Consider the following 27,920-nt stretch of genomic DNA (forward strand, 5'->3'; position numbering starts at 1 on the left):
TATATAAATGATTTACTCTTGAACAACTGGTTCCATAAAATTTGTGAAGGATACTGTGTGTGTGGCAATACCAAGTTCAGGAGCAGTTATTAACCCCAAGCATTAGTTTCCTGAACCAATGGGGATAACTTCACTGAACTGCTCCGACAACCTATGGATTCACTTTCAAGTACTCTTCATCTCATATTCTCTATACGTTCTGATTATTTATTTATTTATTATTGCTATTACTTTTCTTTCTCTTTTGTATTTGCAGTTTATTGTCTTTTGCATACTGGCTGTCCGCCTTGATACGGTTTTTCCACTGATTCTATTATGGGGTTTTGGATTTGTTGAGTATGCAAGCAATAAAATCAATTATAGGGTTTTTATGGTGACATTTAAGTACTTAGACAATAGATTTACTTTATACTTTGAACATTTTGTGTGTGTCTTAGCGAGATCGACTGCCATACTGTGTGTGTCTCAGAGTAACACGGCCGCCATACTGTGTGTGTCTTGGAGGATCACGGTCGCCATACTGTGTGTGTCTCGGAGTATCACGGCCGCCATACTGTGTGTGTCTTGGAGTATCACGGCCGCCATACTGTGTGTGTCCCGAGCACCAGTGGGCGACACAGGGACGATGATGTCGGTGAGGGTGAATTCTGCGCTCACAAACCTCGCCGTAAGTGAACCTTTGTCAGTCTCTCCTCCCGTGAGCAAGTCGCTGTTTGAACAGCCGTGTGGCCTGGGATCTGTGTGGTGCGGCGAGCTGAGAAGGAAGCGGTGACCCTGGGCGCTGCGGCCTAGGTCGGTGCCCGCCGGCCTCGGTCTCCCGGGCTCTGAGTCTCAGCATCCCTCCATCGGGGCTCCATCCGCCACTCGGAATTCTTCATTCAGCGGAAACCTGGCTGCCGGAGGCTCGGTGTACGGGATGGGCTTGGGCCGCTGGGTGAAGGTCACCGGGCGGCCTGCGGAGCCCAGATCCGTTTGGTGCTTGGGCCGGCTAGGCAGCCGTCCCGCAGAGGCCGGTACCGCCCGGAGTCTGTGAGATTGCAAGGGTTAATGCCGTTAACGGGTGTTCCAGCACCCGGCTTCTTGGGGGAAGGATCCCCTAGTCCTTGTTGCGTGAGGAGGTGTAACAGCAATTTCTAATCATTCCATGACTGCTTATGGCCTCCACTCTCACCTGCATACACTGAGACACAAGAGATTGCAGATACTGTAAGGTGATAAGGATATAAGAGCAGAGTTAGGCCATTCGGGCCATCGAGTCTGTCTGACCTTTTTTTTTAAAAGTCATTCTCCCGCCTTCCTCTTTTACCAATGGGGAACCTGTCGATCTCTGGACCCACAAAAAATGGTCTCCCTAGTTTTCCATGGCAATGTATTTCACAGATTCACCATCCTGTGGCTGAAAAATTCCCCCATCTCAAGTTTTGAAGCAATATGGAGAACTGACTGTGTCCTGAACCCTTAATGGTGAGGCCAGACACAAGCTGGGTGCCCACTTTGCCCAGCACCTTCACTCCTGCTGTCGTGTCCCTGTGGTCACCCACTTTGATTTCACTGACCACTTCCACACAAACATGCCTGTCTATGAGCTCCTTGACAGGTTGAGGCTCAACATAAATTAGAGAAAGAGCCTCTCATATTACTCAATAGAAGGATACCAGAAGTATTTTAAGTGTAAAGGAGAGGTGATAATATGCTGGAAAGGTCGTAATGGGGAACAGACCAAATCAGTATTTTGTGTCAGTCTTCACTGTGGAAGACACTGACAGAATGGCAGAAATGCAAAAGTGTAGGGGACAGAGGTGTGTGTTGTTGCTGTGATTAAGGAGAAGGTGCTTGGGAAGCCAAGAGGGCTGAGAAGGTAGAAAAATCACCTGAACCCTGATACCCCAGGGTTCTGAACAAGGTAGCTGAAGAGATCGTGGAGGCATCAGTAATGATCCTACCAGAATCACTGGATTCTAGAGTGTTTCCAAAGGGCTGGACAATTGCAAATGTTAGTCCACTCTTTAAGAAGGGAGCGAGGCATAGAACAGGAAATTATTAGGCCGGTTAGCCTGACTTCAGTGGTGGGGAAGATGTTGGAGCCTGTTATTAAGGATGAGGTTTTGGGGTGCTTGGAGGTGGTTGATTAAATGGGCTAAAGTCAGCATTTCCTTAAAGGAAAATCTTGCCAGACAAATCTGTTGGAATTCTTTAAGGAAATAAGGAACATATTTGATAGGCCGAATGGCCTAATTCTGTTCCTGTGTTTTATGGTCTGCTTGGGCAGTCTCCAGCCTGACAGCATGAGCACTATACTTTTGATAACCCCCACTCCATTACCGTTTTCCATCAGATCCACATGGCCCGCTTCAGTCTCTCTCTTTTGCCTGCTCATCACCCTCCCTCCCCCTCCCCCACTCTCTCTCCCTTCCCTCCCCTCTTTTCCCTGGCTATCTCCCAGTCCAGATGAAGGCTATTTACCTGAAACTTTGACTGTTAATTTCTCTCTGGAGGTGCTGCAGCATTCCTCCAGCATTTTGTGTGTTGCTTGTGATCTGAAATGTCAAGCCAGCTCTCTTCCTTCACAGATGCTTCCTGACCCACTGTGTTCTTCTGACAGTCCTGATTAACGGCCCCATAACTGTCTTTACTGTGTGTGTCCCTCAGTAGATGCTGCCTGACCCACTGTGTTCCTCTCGCACCCTTGTGTGTTACTCAACATGTAAAAGATATTTGGAGAAGTATTTGTCAGCTCTGGGCCTGTAATCAGTGGAGTTTAGAAGAATGAAGGGGGTTCTCATTGAAACCCATGAATGTTGAAAGGCCTAGATAGAGTGGATGTGGAGAGGATGTTTTCGATATGGGGGAATCTAGAACCAGAGGGCACAGCCTCAGAATAGAGGGACGTCGATTTAGAGCAGAGATGAGGAGGATGATGGTGAATTCATTGCCACAGGTGATGGCAGAGGTCAAGTGATTGTATAGGTTTAAGGCAAAAGTTGATAGGTTCTTGATTAGCCAGGGCATTAAATATTATGGGGAGAGGACAGGCGAATGGAGAAGGAAAATAAATCAGCCAACATTGAATGCAGAATGGACTTGATGGGCTGAAAGGCCTAATTCTGCTCTTGCACGTTATGTCTTGCATGGATAGGAGAATTCAGAGGGATATGGGCCAAATGTGGGTGAATGCAAATATTTTGGTGGCTATCACATTCAGCCAGTTGGACTGATTAGCCTGTTTGCATGCTGTGTTGCTCTGTGAGTCGGATGTGCATCAGGCCTGTCACGGACACTGTGGGCTGAAGGGGCTGTTCTTGCACTCCATAGTTTTATTCAGCTGAAAATCTGTTTATCCAAGGGATTCTGGCTGACACAGTGTACAATTGCCCAGCAGTGACCAAACTGTTCAAGATACTCAGCAGATTGAACAGCATCTGTGTGGCTGAGGAAGTAGAGGGGAGCAGTAAAGAATTACCAAAGTTTTGGGTTGAAATCTTTCAGTAGGATCAAGGGTCAACTTTATTTGTTGTTTACACTTCCATGGATTAGGAAGTTACTATGTTGTGTTGGCAGGACAAGCTACAATAAAACAACACTCAACAGACGAGGGCAGACAGGAAGGCTCTATAACTGGGCAACAATGGTCCAACGAGCCATGCCACCCGGCCTGATCCCCAGGTCACTTTTCAATGACCTACTAACTGGTACAGCTTTGGAATGTGGGCAGAAACTGGAGCACCCATAGGAACCTCATGCAGTCATGGGGGGTGGGGGGGAAGAATGTACAGACTTCTTACAGGCAGTCTTGGAATTGAACTCCAAACTCTGGAACGCCCCAAGCTGTAATAGCATCCCACTCACTAATGCGCTACTGTGGTGCCTCTTCTTGAGACGCTGCAGTCCTTGAGGAGGGGTATGCTTACAGTGGCGGGGAGTGACCAAGAGTTTGGTCATTTACCTCAATGGCCCTTACGGTTGTTATAATCGGGGGTGGTAATGAGGACAGGCCTCTATTAAATGCTCTCAATGTGCATCTCAAATAACCTCTGACAGCCAAGTCCAACTCAGGGCCTTCACGTGGCGACGTCACAGAGTAGGGTCCTCTCACCTGGGCCCACGGGGAGGTCCTGGAGCTGCAGACCGGAGACTGCGGTCCTGTAACTCGGAATCTCCTCATCCGCCTGCTGTGCCTCTGCCAGCGCCTCAAAGTCTACCCCTTGGGAAAGGGCATGAACGGTAGGGCGAGAGAGCACATCCGCCATGACATTGTCCTTACCCGAGACGTGCCGGACATCCGTTGTGTATTCAGAGATGTAGGACAGGTGGCGTTGCTGGCGGGATGACCAGGGGTCGGATGCTTTCGTAAACGCAAAGGTAAGCGGTTTGTGGTCCGTGAACGCGGTGAAGGGCCGACCTTCTAGGAAGTACCTGAAATGCCGGATTGCCAGGTAGAGCGCCAACAGTTCCCGGTCGAAAGCACTGTACTTGAGCTCGGGTGGCCGCAGGTGTTTGCTGAAAAACGCCAGGGGTTGCCAGCGACCTGCGATGAGTTGCTCCAGCACCCCACCGACTGCCGTGTTGGATGCGTCCACTGTGAGGGCGGTAGGGGCGTCCATTCTGGGATGTACTAGCATTGCGGCGTCAGCCAAAGCTTCCTTCGTTTGAACGAAAGCGGCGGCGGACTCCTCGTCCCAGGTAATGTCCTTGCTCGGACCTGACATCAGGGCGAACAGGGGGCGCATGATCCGGGCAGCTGAAGGGAGGAAGCGGCGGTAGAAATTGACCATACCTACGAATTCCTGAAGGCCTTTGATCGTGGTGGGTCGGGGGAAGTGGCGGACCGCATCTACCTTAGCGGGCAGAGGGGTTGCCCCGTCTTTAGTAATTCTGTGGCCCAGGAAGTCAATGGTATCGAGTCCGAACTGGCATTTGGCAGGGTTGATTGTAAGACCGTACTCACTCAGTCGGGCGCAGAGTTGACGGAGGTGGGACAGATGCTCCTGACGACTGCCGCTGGCTATGAGGATGTCATCCAAATAGATGAACGCGAAGTCCAGGTCCCGTCTCACCGCGTCCATTAACCGCTGGAACGTCTGTGCGGCATTCTTCAGGCCGAACGGCATGCGGAGGAACTCGAAAAGGCCAAACGGGGTGATGAGAGCCGTTTTGGGGACGTCGTCAGGATGCATCGGGATTTGATGGTACCCTCGGACGAGGTCGACCTTGGAGAAGATCCGTGCGCCGTGCAGGTTTGCCGCAAAGTCTTGAATGTGCGGCACAGGGTACGGTCCGGTGTGGTAGCCTCCTTCAGCCTGCGGTAGTCGCCGCACGGTCTCCAGCCCCCCGTCGCTTTGGGCACCATGTGCAGGGGGGAAGCCCAGGGGCTGTCGGACCGCCGGATGATCCCCAATTCCTCCATTCTCTGGAACTCCTCCTTCGCCAGTCGGAGCTTGTCCGGGGGAAGCCGCCGAGCACGGGCATGGAGGGGTGATCCCTGGGTCGGGATGTGGTGCTGTACGCCGTGCCTGGGCATGGCTGCTGTGAACTGCGGTGCCAGAACCGATGGGAACTCCGCCAGGACCCTGGTGAAGTCGTTGTCAGACAGCGTGATGGAGCCGAGGTGAGGGGCTGGCAACTGGGCCGCACCCAGGGAGAATGTCTGAAAGGTCTCGGCGTGTACCAGTCTCTTCCTGGGCAGGTCAACCAGCAGGCTGTGAGCTCGCAAAAAATCCGCACCCAGAAGCGGTTGGGCTACGGCGGCCAGTGTGAAGTCCCACGTGAACTGGCTGGAGCCGAACAGTAGCTGCACCTGACGGGTGCCATAGGTCCTTACTGTGCTGCCATTCACGGCCCTCAGGGGGGGACCCGGTGCCCTGCTGCGGGTGTCATAACCCGTCGGAGGTAAAACGCTGATCTCAGCCCCAGTATCGACCAAAAACCGGCGTCCCGACCTTCTATCCCACACATACAGGAGGCTATCCCGATGGCCAGCCGCCGTAGCCATCAGCGGCGGCTGGCCCTGGCGTTTCCCTGGAACTTGCAGGGCGGGCGACAACGGCGGGCTTCTGCGCCCCACCGCTGGTGGTAGAAGCACCAGTGTTCAGTGGGCCGGGGGTTGGCGGGCTCTGCGGCTGGGCCTGGACTGGTTTGCTGCTGGGAGCGTGGCTGGGAGATCTGTGCAATGGATGCCCCGCTCACCTTTTTGGCGTTCCACAGCAAGTCCGCCCGGGCTGCCACCTTCCGGGGGTCACTGAAATCCGCGTCGGACAGCAGCAGGCGTATGTCCTCGGGCAGCTGCTCCAGGAATGCCTGCTCAAACATGAGGCCTGTGTGTCCGTCGGCCAGAGACAACATCTCATTCATTAAAGCCGATGGAGGTCTGTCGCCCAAGCCGTCCAGGTGCAGTAAACGGGCAGCCCGCTCGCGCCGTGAGAGTCCGAAAGTCCTGAGGAGCAGGGCTTTGAATTCCGTGTACTTGCCGTCTACCGGGGGCGACTGTACGAACTCCGCGACCTGGTCCTGGTCGAGGGAGCTCACCACGTAGTAGTAGCGGGTGTCTTCTGAGGTGATCCGGCGAACGTGGAATTGGGCTTCGGCTTGCTGGAACCATAGGTCCGGGCGCTGTGTCCAGAAACCTGGCAGTTTCAACGAAACCGCATGAACAGAGGCGGCGTCGGTCATTTCTGGTCCAAAAATCGTTTGGACCGTCGGGGTCACCAATTGTAGCGGTGTGCTACATGCAGCGCTAAAATTACGACACGGAGTCGGTAACTGCAGTCGAAGGAAAAAACTTTATTCGAAAACTTCAGCCTCACTTTTAAGCCTCTGTCAACCGGCCCCCCATGGCGAAGAGGCTCCAAAGCTCTGTGCTCGCAAACCCCCGTAGGCTACCTAATTGTGAGTCGGTTCGGATACGCTAGGAAATGAGTCGCCACACAGGCCTCTATTAAATGCTCTCAATGTGCATCTCAAATAACCTCTGACAGCCAAGTCCAACTCAGGGCCTTCACGTGTGGCTTAGCTATTAGGTCTGGTGAAGGGGCAATGTTCCTACTGAAGGGGCAAAGGCAGGCTACTGGCATCTTAAAACCAGTTGATTTGGGCAGATGGTATTCTTCAGCTGTGACGGGCAACTCACTGTGATCTCAAACCTCCACTGCCTTGCAGCTATATCCATTCACGGGGAAGGCTTCGGGAGTAAACCCCAAGGGAAAATTTCGGAGCTGGAGACCCTAAGGTAGCCCTATGTTGAGATCAATGCTGACTGGCAACTCCTGTGGTGCTGTTGGTGCCAAACTGTATCAGTCTCTGCCATTTCTTTGGATTCATCAGCTGTGTGGAGAGGGGGAGCCTGTTACATGTACAACAGCTTGCTCTCCATATCGTACTGCCCGGGCTCATGTATCATGTGATCAGCTGGGACACAACGTCCATGGTTGACCCCAACCAGCGAAGGGGCTCAATTGTTTTGGGCTCCTTGGCAGATTTTGTTTGATCTCATTCTTGCGAAGTATCTTGGGATGTTATGGATATTTTATAGAGGTGATTGTGTAATCAAGTGTTTAAAATCACCAAGGGCACAGATAGGGTGAAAGCATTCAGACTTTTCCCTGGGGAATCAGAATCAGGTTTATTAGCACTGATATGTCTCATGAAATTTGTTTTGTGGCTGCAGTACAGTGCAATACTTCAAATTACTAAATTGTAATATGAATATATAAAATATAAGTAGTGCAAAAAGAGAAGAAAATATTGAGGTAGTGTTTATGGCCCGTTCAAAACTCTGATGCAAAGAGGGGTAAAACATTCCTCACAGGATTGGAAAAGGCTGTAGAGGGTTGGAAACTCAGCCAGCTCCATCATGAGCACGAGTCTTCCCAGCATCAAACACATCTTCAAAATGCAGTGCATCAAGAAGGCAGCATCCATCATCAAGGACACCCCACCACCCAGGACATGCCCTCTTCTCATTGCTACCATCTGGGGGGAGGCACAGGAGCCTGAAGACACACGCTCAATGTTTTAGGAACAGCTTCGTATACTTTGCCATTAGATTTCTGAACAGTTCATGAATACCATCTCACTACTTTGCTCTCTTTTTGCACTACTAGTTTATTTTTTATATATTTCTTATTGTACTATATAAATATTTTTGTGTATTGTATTGTACTTCTGCAAAACAAAATTCATGACTTGTCAGTGAGAAAAAAACAGATTCTGATTCTGATGTTCAACTTTGATCTAAGTGGATTGCAGGTCAGACTTGAAGGGCTGAATGGCCTCTTCCTCTTTCTGTTTCCTTTGCTTTCCTAATATTCTCATCCATTTTACCCTCTAATCTCTCTCCTCCAGCAATTTTTGTTTCTTCTGTAAGGTGGTGTTGATCATTCCAGTTGGGTGGCTTGCTGTTTGAGAATGCTTCTTTCCACATTGATTCTTCTGAATCTTCAATTTCAGACCAAGAGGTTCTATTCCCTGAAATCTGCAGTCAAGAGTGAGCATGCAGCGGCCGCAGAGAAGCTCCCACCCCAGGTGCCTGAGGTCAGTCAACGTCCGTCACAACGTATAGTCCAGTAATGTGATTTCACCAACATTTTGAGGGAGGTGTAGAGACTGTGCCCTCTCCAAGACTGGAGGATCATCCGGGGGTTAAAGGACTGTGAATGTGGGTAGCTGCGAGGGAGGGGAGAACAGATTTTGTTCTTGTTTTGTTGCTTCAGTCCTGAAGAAGGGTCTTGGCCCAGATCATTGACAGATTATTCATTTTCATTGACACTGTCTGACCTCCTGCAGTTTGTGTGCATTGCTCTGGATCTCCAGACATTTCTGTTCGTGTCTTGTTGCTTGTTGTGTTCTGTGTGAGCATGCTATGTTGGTGCCAGAGTATTGGGCTGCCCCCAGCACATTGTTAAGTGTGTTGGTTGTTGACAGAAACAACATATTTGGATGTACGTGTGATAAAGTTGGATCTTTCAGAGGCTGATGTCCATGGGTAGTGTGCCACACACCTCTGAGGTTGCTGTCACCTCCACTTGCACTGTGATACAGTCTTAGTGTTTGCACAAACTCTTGTTTTTATTGTGTTTTGGGGCTTTGATGTTTTTCTTTGAAGGGCTCCATGGTACTGTTCCTTTGTTTTGTGGCTGTGTGTGGAGAAGACGAATCTCAGGGTTGCACACTGCAAGCGTACTTTGGGAATAACTGTACTTTGAAACATTCAACAATCTTTGTGTGGGTGAATGCTCCCACCTTTTTAATTACAACAGACAAGATCTTAACATCACCTTGTTAGCTTTAATTATCATATGCACATCGAAATGTGCAGTGAAATACGTTGTTTAGGTCACTGCCCAATACAGTCTGAGGCTGTGCTGGGGGCGGCCTGCAAGTGTCACCAGTGCAGAATGCCTACAACGTCCAACCCTAACTGGTATGCCTTTGAGAGGAAACCGGACTGGAGGAAGTAGGGTTAGTAGGTTCATTGGTCACATAGGTGAAATTGGGTGGCCTGAGTTCATTGGGCCGGAAGAGTCTGTAACTGTGCTGTATCTCTATATCTCTAAATAAAAAAAGATCCCACAAACATTGGTGATTGGTCCATCTTGGGAGGTAAATGCTAGATGCTAGTTGGCACTGGAAGCCTCTCTGCTCTTGTTTGTCTTGGTAGACAGGGATACAGTGTAACCTGTATCCCCCCCCTGCCTCAGCTTTACAGGATTGTGCCAGTGCTGTTGTGTGGGCCTCAGATACCTGGAGCTGGGTATTTATTTCACCCCACCCCCGGCATCCAGGATTCCTCTGAACAACCACCTGAGTCTCAACATGGACAAGATAAAAGAGTCGATTGTGGATTTCAGGAAGGCTCAGGTTGACCACTCTCCATTGTATATCAATGGCTTTGCCGTGGAGAGAGTGAAGTGCACATAACAGACAATCTAGCCTGGACTCACAACACCTCATTAGAAACAGAGAAGAGACGACACAAGAGATTAAGGCATGCAAGGCTCCCCACTCCCATTCTAACAACTTTCTACAGGAGCACCATCAAGAGTGTCTTGTCTGGCTGCATCTGTACAGAAACTGCGAGGCATTGGACTGCAAGTCCCTACAGAAGATAGTAAAAATCACTGAGAGAATCACAGGGCTCTCTTCTCCACCCCATCTGTGACATTTACCAGGAGCATTGTAGGCAAAATGCCTGAAGCATTGTTGAGGATCCCTATTACCAATCCCACAATCTCGTTGACCCACTGCTGTCCAGAAAGAGGTACATATAGAAGCATCAGGAGTAGGAGTGTCAGACTGGGTAACAGCTTCTTCCCTCAGGCTGTGAGACTAATGAATACCCTGCCACCACCGAGGTCTCGTCACTAGGACAGAGAGCTTACCTGTGCTACACACTACATGCATTTTGAATTATATTTTATTGTTTGTGGTAAAATTCTGTTTGATGTGCTGTGTGTGTTATATGTTTTGTGGGTGCACCCGTGATCCAGAGGAAGGTTGCTTCATTCAGTTGTACAATCAATGAACTTGAACTCTCTGATTTGGGTGTCAGATGATCTCCTGGTGGCCTCTGCCTACCAGACACCTCTGTCACATATTGGCTGTTACCTGACCACCAAACAAACGGTGTAACCAAATTGGGACAACGGGAAATACAGTTGTTTCTCAAGAAACAAGTCAGGGTTTAGCATTCAAATCTGAATCAGGTTTATTATCACTGGCATTCCGTATGATATGAAGTTTGGCGGCAGCACCACAGCGCAAGACATAAAGGATAATAGAAATGACAATAAGAATATATACAGTATATAAAATCTAAAAGATTGTGCAAAAGAGGGCAAAAGATACTGAGGTAGTGCTTATGGATTCATTGTCAATTCAAAGGGAAGATGCTGTTCCTGAAACATTGAGAGTGGGTCTTCAGGCTTATGAGAGGAGAGCATATCTTGGGTGATGGGAGTCCTTCATGATGGATGCTGCCTTCTTGTGGCATTGCTTTTTAACAATATCCTCAATGCTGGGGAGGCTAGTGCCCATTGCAGAGCTGGTTGAGTTTACAATTCTCTGCAGCGTTTTTCAATCCTGTGCAGTGACCCTCTCCAGACCAGACAGTGATGCAAACGGTTAGAATGTTCTCCACTGTACATCTGTAGAAATTTGCTAGTCTTTGATGACATGGAGAATAATGCCTTTATATTAATTTATTTCCTCTATTGTAGGTGTCCAAATTGCGAAATGGATTGGTGATAGCCTCCCTGGAGAATTACTCTCCAGCCTCTAAGATTGGAGTATTTATAAAAGCGGGCAGTAGATATGAGAGATCCGGGAACTTGGGCATCACTCATGCCCTCCGACTGGCAGCCAACTTGGTGAGTAAAATTCAACAGAAAAGCCAGTTGATCAGAAATTTCTATAAAGCTGTTTCACAATGACTTCCATCTTATTCATTTTAATTAATGGGACATTAACTAGGCTTGTAAAAGTTTGGGTTTTATTAAAGACCATAAGATAAAAGAACCCATTGCATCTACTCCGCCATGATTGAATTTTTTTTCTCAACTGCACTCTTGTAACCCTTAACTGCTAATCAATCAAGAAGCTATCAATTTCTGTTTTAAGTATACCTTCCGCAGCCATCTGTGGCAATAAATTCCACGGATTCTCCACCCTCTAGCTAAAGAAATTCCTCCTCATCTCTGTTCGAAAGCAACGTCTTGGAATTCTGAGGCTGCAACCTGTTGTACTATTGGAAACATCTTCTCAATATGCGATTCCCACCCTCATTCTTTAAAACTCCAGCAAGTACAAGCCCAGAGCTATCAAACACTTACACTATCATACATTAACACTGTCATTCCCGGAATCATTCTTGTAAATGTCCTTTAGACACTCTCCAACGCCAGCATGTCCCTTTTTTTGATAGGGGCCCAAATCAGTTCTCAATACCTCTTTTTTGAAAAGTTCAGAGCTTCCCTTGAAGTTAACTGCAATCACTTATGCAAAATCTGTTTTGATCAACAGACCACCAAGGGAGTATCGTCGTTCAGAATAACCCGTGGCATTGAAGGAATTGGGGGCAGTCTGAGGTAAATTTATTTAATCGGTGCAAGTTTTCTGTACTCGCCAGTAAATCAGTGTTGGGGGCTGTTTCTAGCGCAGTAGAAAGGCACACCATGTAGTTTGACCTCTAAAGATAAGCGTCTACTTGATGCAGAAGGTGGTTGGTGGCTTTGTGTTCTATTTCAGAAAGTTCCAGATTTCACTACTCTACCACCAGAGGTATGGTTTTCCAGACACACTGCTAATCTAAAGCTCTTGTCTTCCTGTATGGTTCAAGATGACGCCAGGCTGTGGTCTCTGTTGAGAATTTGACTCAGGCTTGGTTGTGTTTTATTTTGGCTCAGAGGGACAAATTTGGGGATGGAGAAGGGAGTTTAGATTAGATTCAACTTTATTGTCATTGTGCCGAGATACAAAGCCAATGAAATGCAGTTAGCATCTAACCAGAAGAGCAAAAGAATAGTGTTACTTATAAAATAAATGCGAATAAAAAATAAGTACTACAGCATACAGATATAAAAGTACTGAGACAGTCCAATATGGGTGCAATACTGCTTAGTGCTGTGATGTGAGGTTCAGCAGGGTCAGAGCCTCAGGGAGGAAGCTCTTCCTGAGCCTGTTGGTGCGGGAGCGGAGGCTCCTGTAGCGCCTACCGGGTCAGAGGAGAGTAAAAAGTTCATGGTTAGGGTGAGATGCATCCTTGATAATGCTTTTCACCCTGTCCAGGCAGCATTTATGGTAGATGTTCTCAATGGCGGGCAATTGGGTGCCAATAATCCGCTGGGCAGTTTTCACCACCAGCTGGAGTGCTATGCGGTCCGATACGGGACAATTGCCATACCACACTAAGATGCAGTTGGTGAGTATGCTCTCAGTGGTACAGCAGTCCGTCAGTATCCTAGGTTAGAGGTGAGCTTTCTTGATGCTCCGCAGGAAATAAAGGTGCTATTACGCTTTTTTGATCAGGATGGAGGAGTTCAGGTTAGGGTTTAGAGACAGAAGTGGTGGAGTTGGAGTCTAGGCCTCCTCTCTGTGTTTGAAATTGAGCAACGTGGACATGGACTTGTGACAAAGGATGTCTGTGGATGTCATTGAGAACAAAGGCTGATGGTCCCCCCGGTCAGCGGGTATTGGGGTCAGAGGTCTGTAAGGGTCGGTGATCCCCTCCTTCCAAGTATGCGAGTTGGTGAACCCTGAGTTCGAGGCCTGGAGTTCGCAGTCCTGACAATGGCCACTCCTGGGCTTGATAACAAAGACTGAAGCAGGAATCAGGTCAAGGCTGAATGGGCGAAGCCATGAGTCTGCAAGTGCACTGGGGAACTCGGGCAAGTCTTAGGTTATGTTAATCAATGCAAACAACACATTTTGCTTTACCCTAACCCGTACGTGTTTAGATTGTGAGAGGAGAGCCATGTGGTCACAAGGAGAACGTATAAACTCCTTCCAGACAGAGGTGGAAATTAACCATGTGTGCTGTAAAGTGGTATGCTAACCGCTGTGGTACACTGCTACCTGTGAGATGGGTTGACTGATGCCAGGAACATCCAAGCTTGTGTTCGTAGAAACAGCACTGCACTACAGCTGACTACACTGCATCCGCGAATGACAGACTCTTCCTGCTCTTTTCAGTGTGACGTCGACCAGGGAAAACATGACCTACACAGTGGAGTGTATGCGTGACTATGTGTGAGTATTGGACCACTGCAGTCCTCCTGAAGGTTGGAAAAGTATGCAAACTGTTGATTGTTGGAAATATAATAGCAGGAGGGAACCACTAACTCTTTTCCACCTTTCTTTATGGTTAGTAAGACCATAAGATATTGGAGCAGAATTAGGCCATTCGGCCCATCAAGTCTGCTTTGCCATTCCATCATGGATGATCTATTTTCTCTCTTAACCCCATTTTCCTGCCTTCTCCCTGTAACCTTTGACACCCTGACTACTTAAGAATGTATCAACCTCCATCTTAAGTACACCCAATGAATTTGCCTCCACAGCCGTCTGTGGCAATGAATTCCACAGATTCACCACCCTCTGGCTAAAGAAATTCCTCCACAGCTCTGTTCTAAAGGGATGTCCTTCTATTATGAGGCGGTGCCCTCTGGTCCTAGACTTCCCCACTATAGGATACATTGTCTCCATATCCACTCTGTTGAGGTCTTCCTGTGCCTTAACCCCTTCTCTTACTCTGTCTCTATATTCTTTTATATTCTATCAGGCAAAAATCTTTAGATCTCAGATTTGGAACTGTTAGTTGGGCTAGTGTACAGTTTTAACCTTTGTTGCTAGACTACCATTACTTTAATAGAGTGGATTATAATGTGTTGATTTTCCGCTCACCTGTGGACACCATTTGTATGAATCATCTTTTAACTCTTGCATGTGTCTCTAGTTTAATAATTTTATCTTTTCTCTTGTTCTGATAAACCTGAGGTGCTTCACCATGTTAAATGCAATTGTCCAGGTTTTCTAACCTTTGATTTTCTTCGCCTTCAGTGACACAGTAATGGAGTATCTGATCAACGTTACCACCGCCCAGGAATTCAGGCCATGGGAACTGAAGGAACTCCGTCCAAAGCTGGAACTTGACAAGGCCGTTGCCTATCAGAACCCTCAGACAGGTGAGGTTTGATAGGACAGATAACAAAACCATTTTGTAATGTGATCTTCAAAAGGCTGAAGTGCTGGTCTTAGAGCACCATGGTTCAGCATCATTGAGGAGTGCTCTGAAATTTATCAGTCATTGGAGAAGTCACATGGAGTACTGTGTATGGGTTTGGTCCCCCTGTTTTGGGAAATAAGTGGTTAAGCTGTAAAGAGTACAGAAATATATTATGAAGATGTTGCCAGGACTAAAGGGATGAAGTTATTGGGAGAGGTTGGCCATGCTGTGTCTTTTTCCCTTGAAACATAGGAGAATGAGAGGCAACCTTAGAAATTGCTTTGTGGATCCAGAACTGGCTTGCCCACAAGGCAAAGAGTGGTTGTAGATGGATCATGTTCTGCACAGAGGTCGGTGCCTCAGGGATCTGTTCTGGGACCCTTACTCTTCGTGATTTTTATAAATGACCTGGATGAGAAAGTGGAGGAATGGGTTAGTAAATTTGCTGATGACACAAAGGTTGGGGGTGTTGTGGAAAGTGTGGAGGGCTGTAAGAGATTACAGTGGGACATTGATAAGATGCAAAACTGGGCTGAAGGGTGGCAGATGGAGTTCAACCCAGATAAGTGTGAGGTGATTCATTTTGGTAGGTCAAGTATGATGGCAGAATATAGCATTAATGGCAAAACTCAAGGTAGTGTGGAGGATCAGAGGGATCTTGGGGTCCAAGTGCATAAGACACTCAAAGCTGCTATGCAGGTTGACTCTATGGTTAAGAAAGCATATGGAGTATAGGCCTTTATCAATCGTGGGATTGAGTTTAAGAGCTGAGAGGTAATGTCACAGCTATATTGGACCCTGGTCAGACCCCACTTGGAGTACTGTGTTCAGTTCTGGTTGCCTCAGTACAGGAAGGATGTGAAAACCATAGAAAGGGTGCAGAGATTTCCAAGGATGTTGCCTGGATCGGGGAGCATGCCATATGAGAATCAGTTGAGTGAACTTGGCCTTTTCTCCTTGGAGGGATGGAGGATGAGAGGTGACCTGATAGAGGAGTATAAGATGATGAGAGGCATTGATCGTGTGGATAGTCAGAGGCTTTTTCCCAGGGCTGAAATGGCTAGCACAAGAGGACATAGTTTTAAAGTGCTTGGAAGTAGGTACAGAGGAGATGTCAGGGGTACGTCTTTTACACAGAGAGTGGTGAGTGCATGGAATGGGCTGCTGCTGGTGGTGGTTGAGGCGGAAACGATAGCGTCTGTTAAGAGACTCCTGGATGGATACATGGAGCTTAGAAAAATTGAGGGCTATGGGTAAGCCTAGGTAGTTCTAAGGTAAGGACATGTTCGGCTCAGCTTTGTGGGCTGAAGAGCCTGTATTGCGCTGTAGGTTTCCTATGTTTCTAAATGTTTAAAAAAATTGAGAGGCCTGGATAAGGTAAATGGTAACAGTCTTTTCCCCAGGATTCATTCATTACGTGCCATGTTGTATGACGTGGGCGATCATAGTCTTTACCATGACCATGATTGTTCTTGGCAAATTCTTCTACAGAAGTGGTTTGCCATTGCCTCCTCCTGGGCAGTGTCTTTGCAAGACGGGTGATCCCAGCCATTACAATACTCTTCAGAATCTCTGCCTGGCATCAGTGGTCATATAACCAGGACTTGTATTATGCACCAGCTGCTCATATGACCATCCAGCACCTGCTCCCCGGACTTCACGTGATCCTGATCAGGGGGCTAAGCAGGTGCGACACCTTGCCCAAGGGTATTGATGATGGCTGGGGTCACCTATCGCCCAGCCTACGGTTGGATTGTGGAAAGCAAGTGTTATTTTTGTTGTGATTGTAGGTGTTCTGGAGAACCTACACGCTGCTGCTTATCGTAATGCCCTGAGTAATCCCCTCTACTGTCCGTCTTTCATGATGGGTCAGCACACAACAGAACAGGTAAGAATGAAAGGCTCTCCACAAGAATACCTCAAGGGATAGATGTGGAGGATTGTTCCTAATGTGCCTGTGTGCTCTTCTCTACATAGCTGCACCAATTTGTACAAAGTAATTTCACAACAGGAAGGATGGCTCTTGTTGGGCTGGGTAAGTGTCACATTCTATTTATGTATTTAGAGATACAGCATGGAACAGCCCCTTCTTGCCCAATGAGCCACACTGCCCAGCAATCTCCCCCCTTTCCCCCCCCCCCCGATTTAACACAATAACTTACAATGCCTAGTTAACCTACTAAGTTGGGCGGGGCTCCAAGTAGAGGTGATGGGTTAAAAGTGAAAAGTGTAAGGAGAACATGAGGGGAAGCTTCTTCACTCAGAGGGTTGTGAGAGTGTGGAATGAGTTGTCAGGGCAAGTGCTGCATGTGAGCTCGATTTCAATGTTTAAGAGAAGTTTGGACAAGTACCTGGATGGGAGTGGTATGGAGGGCCAAGGTCTGGTTTGCAGGTCAATGGGACCTGGAAGATTAATGGCTCAGTACGGACTAGATGGGCCAAAGGGCTTGTTTCTGTGTTGTACTTTTTTCTGGCTCTGAACTGGTACATCTTTACAATGTGGGAAGAAATTGAAACACCTGGTGGAAACCCACACACTCACAGGATGGACGTACAAACTTTTTACAGACTACGCCAGAATTGAATTCCGAACTATGAAATGCCCGAAGCTGTAATAGCATCACGCTGACTGTCACGCTACCACTCAAACAGATTTAGACACTTTTGGTTGTCGTGTGCAATTTGTCAAAAAGAACCATGTCTCTCTCCATATGGGCAGCCTGTGTGTGGATTCAGTGTGATGTATGTTTTGTGTAGGATACCATCACAGTGAAGAAGAAATGTCACATGGTATTCTTATTCTAAAGAGTTCAATGTGGAAGTTATGTACACACAGCACTGGAAAGACTCAGCAGGTCAGGCAGCAGCAATGGAGAGGAACATATGGACGTTTTAGGTTGAGATTTTTCATCAGGACTGGGGAAAGGGAGGGGAGACAGTTGGTATTAAAAGGTGGGAGAGCAAGTGGTGTCAGGTGATAGGTGGATCTAGTTGAAAGTGGGGGGAGTAGAAACTGTGAGTTAGGTGGAAGTGACTAAGAGAGGAATCTGATAAGACAGTGGACCATGGGGAGAAATGAAAGGAGGTGGGGGAGGGAACCATTGGGAGGAATGTGTGGGTGATTGGGGCCAACAGAGGAAGAGAGATGAGTGGTTGAACCTACCAACGTAGATAATTTTTATGTTTAGCCAATAGATTCCCATGTGAAGCACTGACCTTTCTGAATGAAGGGAGAGCATTTGCAATTGTTCAGTTTTCTGGTACTTTATCTGTGGTTAAAAATGTAAAAGGTCTGTCAGAGACCCAGCAATCTCTTCCTTGCTTCTTTTAATGAGCTAGGATAGATTCTATCTGGTTCTGGATATTTGTCCATTCTTGTGTGCTCCATTAATTCCTCCTCCCTGATATTATCAAGTTCCAGATATCAGCAATACCTTTTCCTAATTCTCCAGCCTCTGTGACCTATTCCCTGGTGAAATCCCTAATTTCTTTAGCCAGACAGTGGTAAAATCTGTGGGATTTATTGCCACAGACAGCTATGGAGGACAAGTCATTGGGTATATTTAAAGGGGAGGTTGATAGGTTCTTGATTAATCAGGCTGTTAAAGGTTACGGGGAGGAGGCAGGAGAGTGGGGTTGTGAGGGATAATAAATCAGCCATGATAGAATGGTGGAGAATATTTGATGGGTCAAATGGCCTAATTCTGCTCTTATGTCTTAAGGTCTTACCTGCAAGGACTATTAAGGGCCTGGATGGTGGTGAGGGAGGAGGTTGAAGTTGCATTCCAGGTTCTTAGTGCCCTAGGATTTGTGTCTAGTACATTAATGCTGTTGCTTCCCTGTACCCACAGGTGTGAGCCACGAGGTATTGAAGCAGGTGGGTGAGCACTATTTCAACATGAGGAGCGGTATCGGCACACCAGGCACTGCCGCCAAGTTTCGTGGAGGTGAGCTTTGTGATCGGTGTACACAGGTAACTTCGTATTTACAATAGCAGAACGAAAAGCTGATGAAGGCAAACAACCAGATTTGGGACCTTAACTGTGTCCTTTATCAACATCTGATCGGCTTTCTTTCTCCAGGAAGCAGAGTTAGTGCCAGGTCCAAGAACACCAGAACCAAATGCAGGAATATGGCTCAAAGCCCAGAGCCCCAACGTAGGCTGATCTCATCCTTGACGTTGTGTTCCCTTGAACACTCCTTTCTTTGCGACCCACGGGAGCATTAGAGCTTCTCTTGTAATGTGAGCATTTGCCTGTTCCACATCGTTCTGCTTTAACCACAGGGTTCCTTTAGGAGAAACCAACTCCTTTCCCTCTCTTCATGAAAGTGATGTAAATGTCAGGTCTGCATTTCTGGAAAACCCTCCTTAAAAATATTTTTGTCTGTGTGTGTGTGTGTCTCTGTGTCAGTCTCTCTTTCTGTCTCAGTCATTCTCTCTCTGTTTTTCTGTCTGTTTCTCCCTCCCCGTCTGCCCATATCTGTCTGTCTGTCTCTCTCCATATATCTTCCTGTGGCCCCATGTCAGTTTCTGCTAATATTCCCTTGAACCAGCTTGATATATTTTGCTGCTGTATAGGTGCGATATAAATGCAAGTTCTTCTGCTAATGAGTTCCTCAGTTTTTAATTATGTCACAACTAATTTAATTGTAATCAATCTAGTAGAGCCTGAATCAACTCCACACTCTAAATGGGTCAAGTAAGACAGTAATAAAATTAGTTAAGAGTGGAATTTCCATCTACTTATCCTGACAATATTAATGTATGTTCTTACGAAAAGAACTCATTTATATATATTTATAATTTATAGTATTTATATGTTTTGCACTGTAATGCTGCCACAAAACAACCAATTTCATGTCAGTGATAATAAATCTGATTCTGTCTTGAATTACCTTTGGTCAAAGTACAGAAAGATGCTGAAAAAGGGTCAGTAAATTCATAAAGGATACCACCCACCCTGCTCATGGACTGTTTGTCCCACTCCCATCAGGGAGGAGGCTACGTAGCAACCACACCAGGACCACCAGACTCAAAAACAGTTCCTCTCCCCAAGCAGCAAGGCTGATCAACACCTCCGCCCGCTAACCCACCCCGCCACACCCCCAACTGCCACAACTTCATCATTTCCTGTCAGTCACCTAATGTACAGACACTCCTGTGCTTAGCTTCACTTTATGGACATACAATCAATTCATGTGTATAGGCTATCCTGTTTAGTTACGTTTATTGTGATTTTTGTGCTGCATCAGGTTCAGAGTAACAATTATTTTGTTCTTCTTTGCACTTGCATACTGGAAATGACATTAAACAATCTTCAGTTTTAAACAGTTTTGTAGTGTGGCAGATTAAATGAGGAAAAACTTATGTTTACAATAATGAGTTTAATGTTTTTATAATCTAGAAAGATACATCACAACTATTTATTAAAATATGAATCATTATATTTGTAAAAGATGGACATGTGACTGGTGACGATCGCTCTTCATACCTATGCTAATATTTTAAACTTGTGTGTCTCCAGGTGAAGTCCGTGAGGAGAACAGTGATTCTCTGGTTCATGCTGCTGTGGTGGCGGAGAGTGTACCCGCAGGCTCACCTGAGGCCCTCTCATTCGGGGTCTTACAACAGGTTCTTGCTGCTGGCCCTTATGTTAAATGGGGCAGTAACACATCCAACAAGTTGTATCAGGCGATTCTAAAGAAAAATACAGGGCCATTTGATGTAAGTTTGGCTTCCATACAAAAAGATTTTTCTTTTTGAGTTATTATTTAAATTTGTATGTAGTAAGACTGACTTTGCCCTACAATATATTCCCATGAACAGGTTTCAGTATTCAATGCTGGCTACTCTGACTCTGGGCTGTTTGGTATCTACACCATCTCACAGTCTGCTTCTGCAAGTGACGTATGTATATTCCATGGTGGAGTATAGAACATTACAGTACAGTACAGTCAAAAGTAAATTTATCCGAGTACATATATGTCACCCTGAAATTCATTTTTTTGTGACCATTCACAGTAAACATAAAGAAAGAAAAAAACAAGCAAAATAATAATAAGAAAGCAATAAATATCGAGAACATAAGATTAAGGGTCTTTGAAAGTGAGGCCATAGGTTGTTGGAACAGTTCACTGCTGAGGCGAGTGAAGTTGAGTGAGGTTATCTTCCAGATACGATAGGGTCTTTTAAGAGACTCCTGGATAGATACATGGAGCTTAAAAAAAAGAGGGCTATGAGTAATTTCTAAATTACGTACAAATTTGGCACAGCATTGTAGGTCGAAGGGCATGTCTTGTGCTGTAGGTTTTCTATGTTTCTAGGTTCAAGAGCCTGATGGTTGAGGAGTAATAACTGTTCCTGAACCTGATGGTGTAGGACTTGAGGCTCCTGTACCTCCTTTCTGATGGCAGCAGCAAGAAGAGAGCATGGTCTGGCTGGTGGATGCTTGATGAAGGATGCTCACACCACCAGGTTCAAGAGCATTTATTATCTTACAACCATCGAGCTCCTGAACCAAAAAGGATAACTTTACTCACCTCAACTCTGAACTGTTCCCACAACCTATGGACTTACTTTCAAGGACTCTTCATCTCATGTTCTTGGCATTTATTTATTTATTCGTTCATTCATTCATTTATTTTTTATTTGCATAGTGTGCCTTCTTTTGCACATTGGCTGCTTATCAGTCTTTATTTCTATGTAGTTTTTCATAGATTCTGTCATATTTCTTTACTTTTCTGTAAGTGCCTATATGAAAATGAATCTCAGGATAGCATGTAGTGACGTGTACATATTTCAATAATAAATTTACTTTGAACTTGGTATTTTCAATCTTCTAATCTAATCAAGTATGCAAATCAGAAATTGGGTAAATCAAGGCTGAATTTCATTTTGTAATTATCACTAAAAATTGTTTTTGCTCTTTTTTATTGTAAAATGTGTGAACTTTGAATTCCAGGTGATCAAGACTGCATTGGCTGAAGTCAAGAACGTGGCTCAAGGCAATATCACCGAGGATGACCTGGCACGTGCCAAGTAAGCCTAGTAACTTCACCATCTACTTACTTCAGTAGTAAGGAAGGCAAATGGCTTCATTTCAAGAAGACTAGAATATAAAAGCAAGAATGTAATGCGGAGGCTTTATAAGGCAACGGTCAGACTGCACGGAGTATTGTGACCAGTTTTAGAACAGCACAGGAACGGTCCCTGTGACCCACAATGTTGTGTCAGACTGAATAATTTGAACGGACATTTTAGGCCCTAGAAAGGATGTGCCGGCATTGGAGAGGGTCACAAGAATGATCCTGGGAATGAAGGTGTTTACGTACGAGGAGCATTTGATGGCTCTGAGCCTATACTTGGTGGAGTTTAGAAGAATGAGGGGAGGATCTCATTGAAACCTACTGAATATTATAAGGCTTACATAGATTGGACATGCAGAAGATTTTTCCAGTAGTGGGAGAGTCTAGGACCAGAGGGCACAGCCTCAAATTAGAAAATGTTCCTGTAGAATAGAGATGAGGAGGAATTTCTTTAGCCAGAGTGGTGAATCTGTGGAATTCATTATCACAGACTGCTGTGGAGGCTGAATTTGGATATATTTAAGGCAGAAGTTGATAGGTTCTTGCTTAGTTAAGGTGTCAAAGGTTACGGGGAGAAGGAAGGAGAATGGGGTTGCAAGGGATAATAAATCAGCCATCATGGGATGGCAGAACAGACTAAAGGGCCAAATGGCCAACTTCTGCCCGTGTCCATAAGACCATAAGGAACAGAATTATGCCATTCATCCTATCCTGTCTGCTCCACCATTCCATCATGTTTGATTTATTTTTCCTCTCAACCTCCACTTTAACTATACCCAATGATTTGGCCTCATAAGCCAAATACTGTGGTCCTATACTGGCCTTCAGCTATTAGAGCCTTTCAAAGAGGGTAAAGTAAAACTCTTTGTAAAGTCCAACAACTTATCCTTTACAGTAGCTTTAAGACTTTGGTGCCAAGACTGCTCATTCTTGACTGCTGGGTGTGAGCACACAGAATGGGTTGATTAAGTTACATTAGACAACACTGAGGATAAATCCTGTGGTATGAGCCAGAAATGAAAAAAAAACCAGGAAATGTTGGGAATAGTCAACACAAGGAAGAAGCAGTTGGTGTTTCAGTTTGGAGATCTCTTGGCAGATGTGTTTATTCTGGAGAACAATCAGTGTCTATACCCATAAGAATTAATAAATTGGGAAAGGAAGGAAGATCCAGTGTACAGGATGTTCAGGTCACCAATTTGTAGGCTATTCGGCCCAACATTTCTTTACAGGCTCTTTCCGTGAAGCTATGCAATTTTGTTTTCCTTTGTTATTGTTGGGGTAGAATAACATAGATAACTGGCTGGGCCTAAAATCTTGATGCAGAGTTTGTATCCTCCCCTACATGCTGCCCTTCAGTGTTCGCTCGGTGAAAGATTTGCCAGATTGTGTTTGCGTCTGCACTCATGCGTGAGGAAGAACTGCTGCGTGCTTGTTCAGGACAATATCCCATGCATCATCGATCTACAGGCCAGGCCACCCAGTGATTTGGGCTATATTTTGTTTCTGTAACTATGTTTTTCTGCTGTAATAACTATATGTGCCTCGTGCTGTGTTTTGCACCTTGTCCCCAGAATACTATTTCATTTGGCTGTATTCATGTGTATAGTTGAATGACGATTAAACTTGAACCTGAACTTGACTAGCTGGGAATTTCTATTCAGATACATTATTAAATCTGGAGAAGAGATAGTATTGGCTGTCATATTTATCACGTAATTCCCATGGGTTAATCAGTGCAGGAAGTCAGCAGGCTGGCCTGTGTATTAGTATTGGTGTATTATTGGAACTTGTACTGAGAAATATTGAAAAAATTTGTGTGTCGTCCGGCAGGTCATTCCATACATAAGTACGGTGAGGCAGTGAAAAGAGAATGTAGGATAGAGTGTTACAGCTACAGAGGAAATAGATGAAGTACAAAGGCCACTGTGAGGTAGGTTAGAAGATCAGGGGCTCATCTTTCAGTCTGTTTGAGGTCTGTCGGGGATACAAGCTGTTCTTCAGCTTGGTGTTTTGTGCTTTCAACTCTTTGTATCTTCTCTGACAGAAAGAGGGACTAAGAAGAAAGAACAACCAGGGTTGGAGAGGTCCTTGTGTATGCTGGCTGTTTTCCCAGGGCAGAAGGATGTTAGATGGGCAGAATGGCCTAATTCTGCTTCTGTGTGACATGGTCTTTTCCGTGGCTGCCAGCCCACCTGCTGGGGAAGGTGCAGTGTGACTTTCTGGCACCAGAACTGAAATTCTTCACTGTGACCTCTAACTGAAGGACACTGGTTTGCTTTGCAGACGCCAGCTCAAAGCCAAGTGCCTGATGGCCGTTGAGACGTCAGACGGGCTGCTGGATGAGATCGGCTCTCAGGCCCTGCTGACCGGCACATGCGTGCCCACCCCGGATCTGGTTCAAGGGGTCGACTCTGTGACCGTTACAGATGTGGCGAACGTAAGTAACTGAGTCGTAGTTGGTATCATTCAGATGTGATTTCAGGCCTTTGCGTCTTCTGTGAATGAGAGAGGGGACTAAGAAGTGAGCAGGAAGGGAGAGGTCCTGATCATTGAGGCATCCCTGGGTTTCAGTGCTGTTCATTGCATTTAAATGGTGAAACAGATTGCTGGCCAGTACCGTGGTGCGTGTGCGTGCGTGCGCGCGCCTATCTAAACGTCTCTTAAAAGTCCCTAATAGATCTCTTAATTTAGTTTAGAGATACGATATGATAACTTTTCCTTCCGGGCCAATGAGCCCATGGCGCCCAATTTCACCATGTGACCAATTAATCTAACCCATACCAAAGCACGTGGATGAAACCCAAGAGTCATGGAAAGAATGTACAAACTCCTTACAGACAGTGGCGAGAAATGAATCCCAGGCACCCACCACTGTCCGTTTATTAAAAACTTGCCCCTTGCATCTCATTTGAGATTACTTCCAGTCCCAGAGTTCAAGGGACTAAATGTCCTTTTGATGATGTTGGGTTGGGCCCAGTGATATTGGAGCAGCCACATTGTACAACTGCTGGCAGCTGTGATCCTCTTGTCTATGAGTCACAATCACCCAGAGTGATCATCAGGGCTTTTGGCTTCACCCTGTACCATGAGGGTGGTGAGGTCTCTCTGGGTTGTGTCTGCTAGTGGTGTGATTCTCAGACAGGTTGTGATCAGCTTCCCTACATTGCACGGGTGGTCAGGAAATGAGTTCAAAGTTCAGTAAATTTGTTATCAAAGCACGTACAGTGGTGCTACAAAGTTTGTAAACCCTCAAATTTTCTCAATTTCTGCATAAATATGACCTAAAATGTGATATGCAAGTCCTAAAAATAAAGAGAACCCAATTAAATAAATAACACAAAAACATTATACTTGCTCCTTTATTTTTTGAGAAAAATGATCCAATATTGCATATATTTGTTAGGAAAAGTATGTGAACCTCTGGGGTAATGCCTTCTACAAATCAGATGAGATTGGAGGTGTGGATTGTAGAGGTGCCCTGCCCTATAAAAAAGATACACAAGGTCAGGTTACCGACAAAGCCTACTCTGTTCTGCTCTTTTTGTGTCCCATGCTTTGATCTAAACAGCTTTCAGAGGACTGTAAACACAAAATACACTGCAGATGCTGGGGTCAAAGGAACAGGCACAACACACTGGAGGAACTCAGCAGGTCGGGCAGCATCCGTTGAAACATTGATGCTGAGTTCCTCCAGCGTGTTGCTTTCAGAGGACCTTAGAAGAAGAATTGTAGAGATGCTTGAAGCTGGAAAAGGCTACAAAAGACCTGAGTGTTCATCAGTCCATAGGAAGAGAAATGTCTACAAATGGAAGCAACTCAGTACAGTTGCTACTCTCCCTAGGAGTGAGCATTCTGCAAAGATCACACCAAGAGCACAATGTTCAGTGCTGAAGGAGGTGAAAAAGAACCCAAGGGTAGCAGCTTGGTATTATCTCTGTTCCTGTGTCCACTATATAAAAAAAAGCACTGAACTAGAATGGCGTTCGTGGAAGGACACCATGGAGGAAACCATTGCTCTCAAAAAAAAAACCACTGCTGAATGTCTCAAGTTTGCAAAAGACCACCTGGATGTTCTACAATGCTTCTGGGACAATGTTCTGTGGACAAATGAGATAAAAGTTGAAATTTTTGGCAGAAATGCACACCGCTATGTTTGGAGGAAAAAGGGCACTGTACATCAGCACCAAAATCTTACCACAACTGTGAAGCATGGTGGAAGAAACATCATTGGTTTGGGGCTGCTTTTCTGCCTCAGGGCCTGGACGGCTTGCAATCATTGAAGGAACAATGAATACAAAGTTGTATCAAGTCATTTTACGGAGAATGTCGGGGTATCAGTCTGTCACCTGAAGCTTAATGCAACAAGACAAGAGTACACCAACAACAGAATGGTTTGAAAAGAAGAACATTTGTGTTTTGGAATTGCCGAGTCAAAATCCTGACCTGAATCTTATAGAAGATGTGTTGTGGAAGGATCTGAAGCAAGCAGTTTATGCAAGGAAGCCTACCAATAGCCCAGATTTGAAGTAGTTTTGAAAAGGAGTGGTCTAAAATTCCTCCAAGCTGATGTGCAGTACTGATCAACAGTTACCGGAAACGTTTGGTTGAAGTTATTACTAAACAAAGGGATCACACCAGTTACTGAAAGCAAAGATTCATATTTTTTTCCAACAAATATCTGTAATATTGGATCATTTTTCTCAATAAATAAATGAACATGTATAATGTTTTTTGTTTTTAATTGGGTTCTCTTTACCTAGTTTTAGGACTTGCGTGAAGATATGGTCACAGTTCATTGTTGGGATCAGTGAAGTTATCCCCTCTGGTTCAAGAGCCTGATGGTTGAGGGGAAAATAATTCTTTCTGAACTAGTGAGGTAGGACCTGAGGTTCCTGTGCCTCCTTCCTGACAGCGGCAGCAAGAAGAGAGTATGGTCTGGATGGTGGAGGACCTAGATGATAGATGCTACTTTCCTACAACAGCACTGGCTGGACATGGGGTAACCGGGCATGTGGGAGCCTAGGTACAAGTAATCACTGACCTTTCCAATAGCAATTTGCATTTTTGCAGATTGTTAGCCAGTAAAACCAGTTGGGACAGACATCTAGAAATCAGAAGGCAGAGTTGATAGTTGCTGCAATTTTTTAAGAATCTGGTTTTGGAGATGGCAGACAGCCTCAGGAGTTAGAGCAACCTCCTGCTTCCTAACACAAACATTGTTCTGTTTTGCAGGCCGCGAAGAAATTTGTATCTGGTAAGAAGTCGATGGCTGCCAGCGGAAATCTGGCCAACACACCGTTTGTTGATGAATTGTAAACTTATTCCGTCACCTGTCCAACCTGGCCAAGTGGTATTGGCACATTCACTAATAAAATATAGATTATTGTCCCAGTCAGCAGTGTCAGTGTCATTTATTCATGTGTGGTGCATTACTGAAGGACAAATATCCAACATGGAAGTCTGGAGAAACATGATGTAACTCACATCTTTTACTCCACTGCTGCCCAGTTTATATTGGCACATTGTGAGCTGCTTTCAGTGGTTACATGTAGTTCTTTTTGTAGAAGAGTGCTGCCTTAAACTGGTCCCTGGTCCTACAGGCAGCTGAAAGGGGTGAAGAACATCTTGTTACAAGGTTGTAAAAAGAGCATTTGGTACATCTGACTTCACAAATCAACGTACTGAGTACAGGAGTGGGGATGTGATATTGGAATTGTATAAGACATTGGTGAGGCCTAATTTAGAATTTTGTGTACAGTTCTGATCACCTACCAGAAAGATATCAGTAAGACTGAAAGAGTGCAGATAAAATTTACAGGGATGTTCCCAGGACTTGAGGACCTGAGTTATAGGGAAGGATAAAATAGGTTAGGACTTTATTCCCTGGAATATAGGAGGAGGAGGAGAGATTTGTTAGAGGTATACAAAATTATCAGGGGTATAGATAGGATAAATATAAGTGGGCTTTTCCATTGAGGTTAAAAGTAGAAGAAGAAATGTTCAAGGGGAACAGAAGGGAACTTCCTTACTTGAATGTGGAACAAGCTGCCAGCAAAAGTGGTGGATGCAGGTTCTATTTCAATGTTTTTGAGATAAATTTGGAGAGGTACATGGATGG

The 27,920-nt window shown here is 45.7% G+C and overlaps 2 protein-coding genes across 3 annotated transcripts in view; one reads left to right on the forward strand and one right to left on the reverse strand.

Annotated features, from left to right (window-relative positions):
• The first annotated feature begins 513 nt into the window (after nucleotides 1–513).
• LOC132399039 (cytochrome b-c1 complex subunit 2, mitochondrial) lies at nucleotides 514–27,194 on the forward strand. 2 transcript variants are annotated; one of them, XM_059978945.1, is made up of 14 exons: nucleotides 514–667; nucleotides 8,443–8,526; nucleotides 11,211–11,360; nucleotides 12,013–12,077; nucleotides 13,681–13,737; nucleotides 14,548–14,672; nucleotides 16,504–16,601; nucleotides 16,691–16,748; nucleotides 18,565–18,660; nucleotides 20,239–20,438; nucleotides 20,541–20,621; nucleotides 21,676–21,752; nucleotides 24,086–24,239; nucleotides 27,035–27,194. In XM_059978945.1, exons 1-14 carry the CDS (start codon nucleotides 626–628, stop codon nucleotides 27,116–27,118), a joined length of 1,371 nt encoding a protein of 456 aa, XP_059834928.1. In that variant the 5' UTR covers nucleotides 514–625; the 3' UTR covers nucleotides 27,119–27,194. The 2 variants fall into 2 exon arrangements, with proteins under 2 accessions (XP_059834928.1, XP_059834929.1); XM_059978946.1 differs by lacking the exon at nucleotides 8,443–8,526 and having other exon boundaries at nucleotides 528–667.
• LOC132398967 (PDZ domain-containing protein 9-like) overlaps nucleotides 27,176–27,920 on the reverse strand; it is a 33,090-nt gene continuing 32,345 nt past the window's right edge. The window contains exon 5 of the mRNA XM_059978804.1: nucleotides 27,176–27,406. Coding sequence (XP_059834787.1) covers nucleotides 27,345–27,406 — 62 coding nt within the window. The 3' untranslated portion in view covers nucleotides 27,176–27,344. The remainder of the gene's footprint in view (nucleotides 27,407–27,920) is intronic.

Source organism: Hypanus sabinus, chromosome 9 (genome assembly GCF_030144855.1).
Source record: "Hypanus sabinus isolate sHypSab1 chromosome 9, sHypSab1.hap1, whole genome shotgun sequence".
Lineage (NCBI taxonomy): Eukaryota > Metazoa > Chordata > Chondrichthyes > Myliobatiformes > Dasyatidae > Hypanus > Hypanus sabinus.

Bases quoted from the DNA above. Each gene is read 5' to 3' on its own strand.
- LOC132399039 (XM_059978945.1), top strand. From the start codon at position 626: ATGATGTCGGTGAGGGTGAATTCTGCGCTCACAAACCTCGCC. The intron at 20,439-20,540 runs GTAAGTTTGGCT...TCCCATGAACAG, and splicing joins AAAATACAGGGCCATTTGAT to GTTTCAGTATTCAATGCTGG. The intron at 20,622-21,675 runs GTATGTATATTC...TTTGAATTCCAG, and splicing joins AGTCTGCTTCTGCAAGTGAC to GTGATCAAGACTGCATTGGC.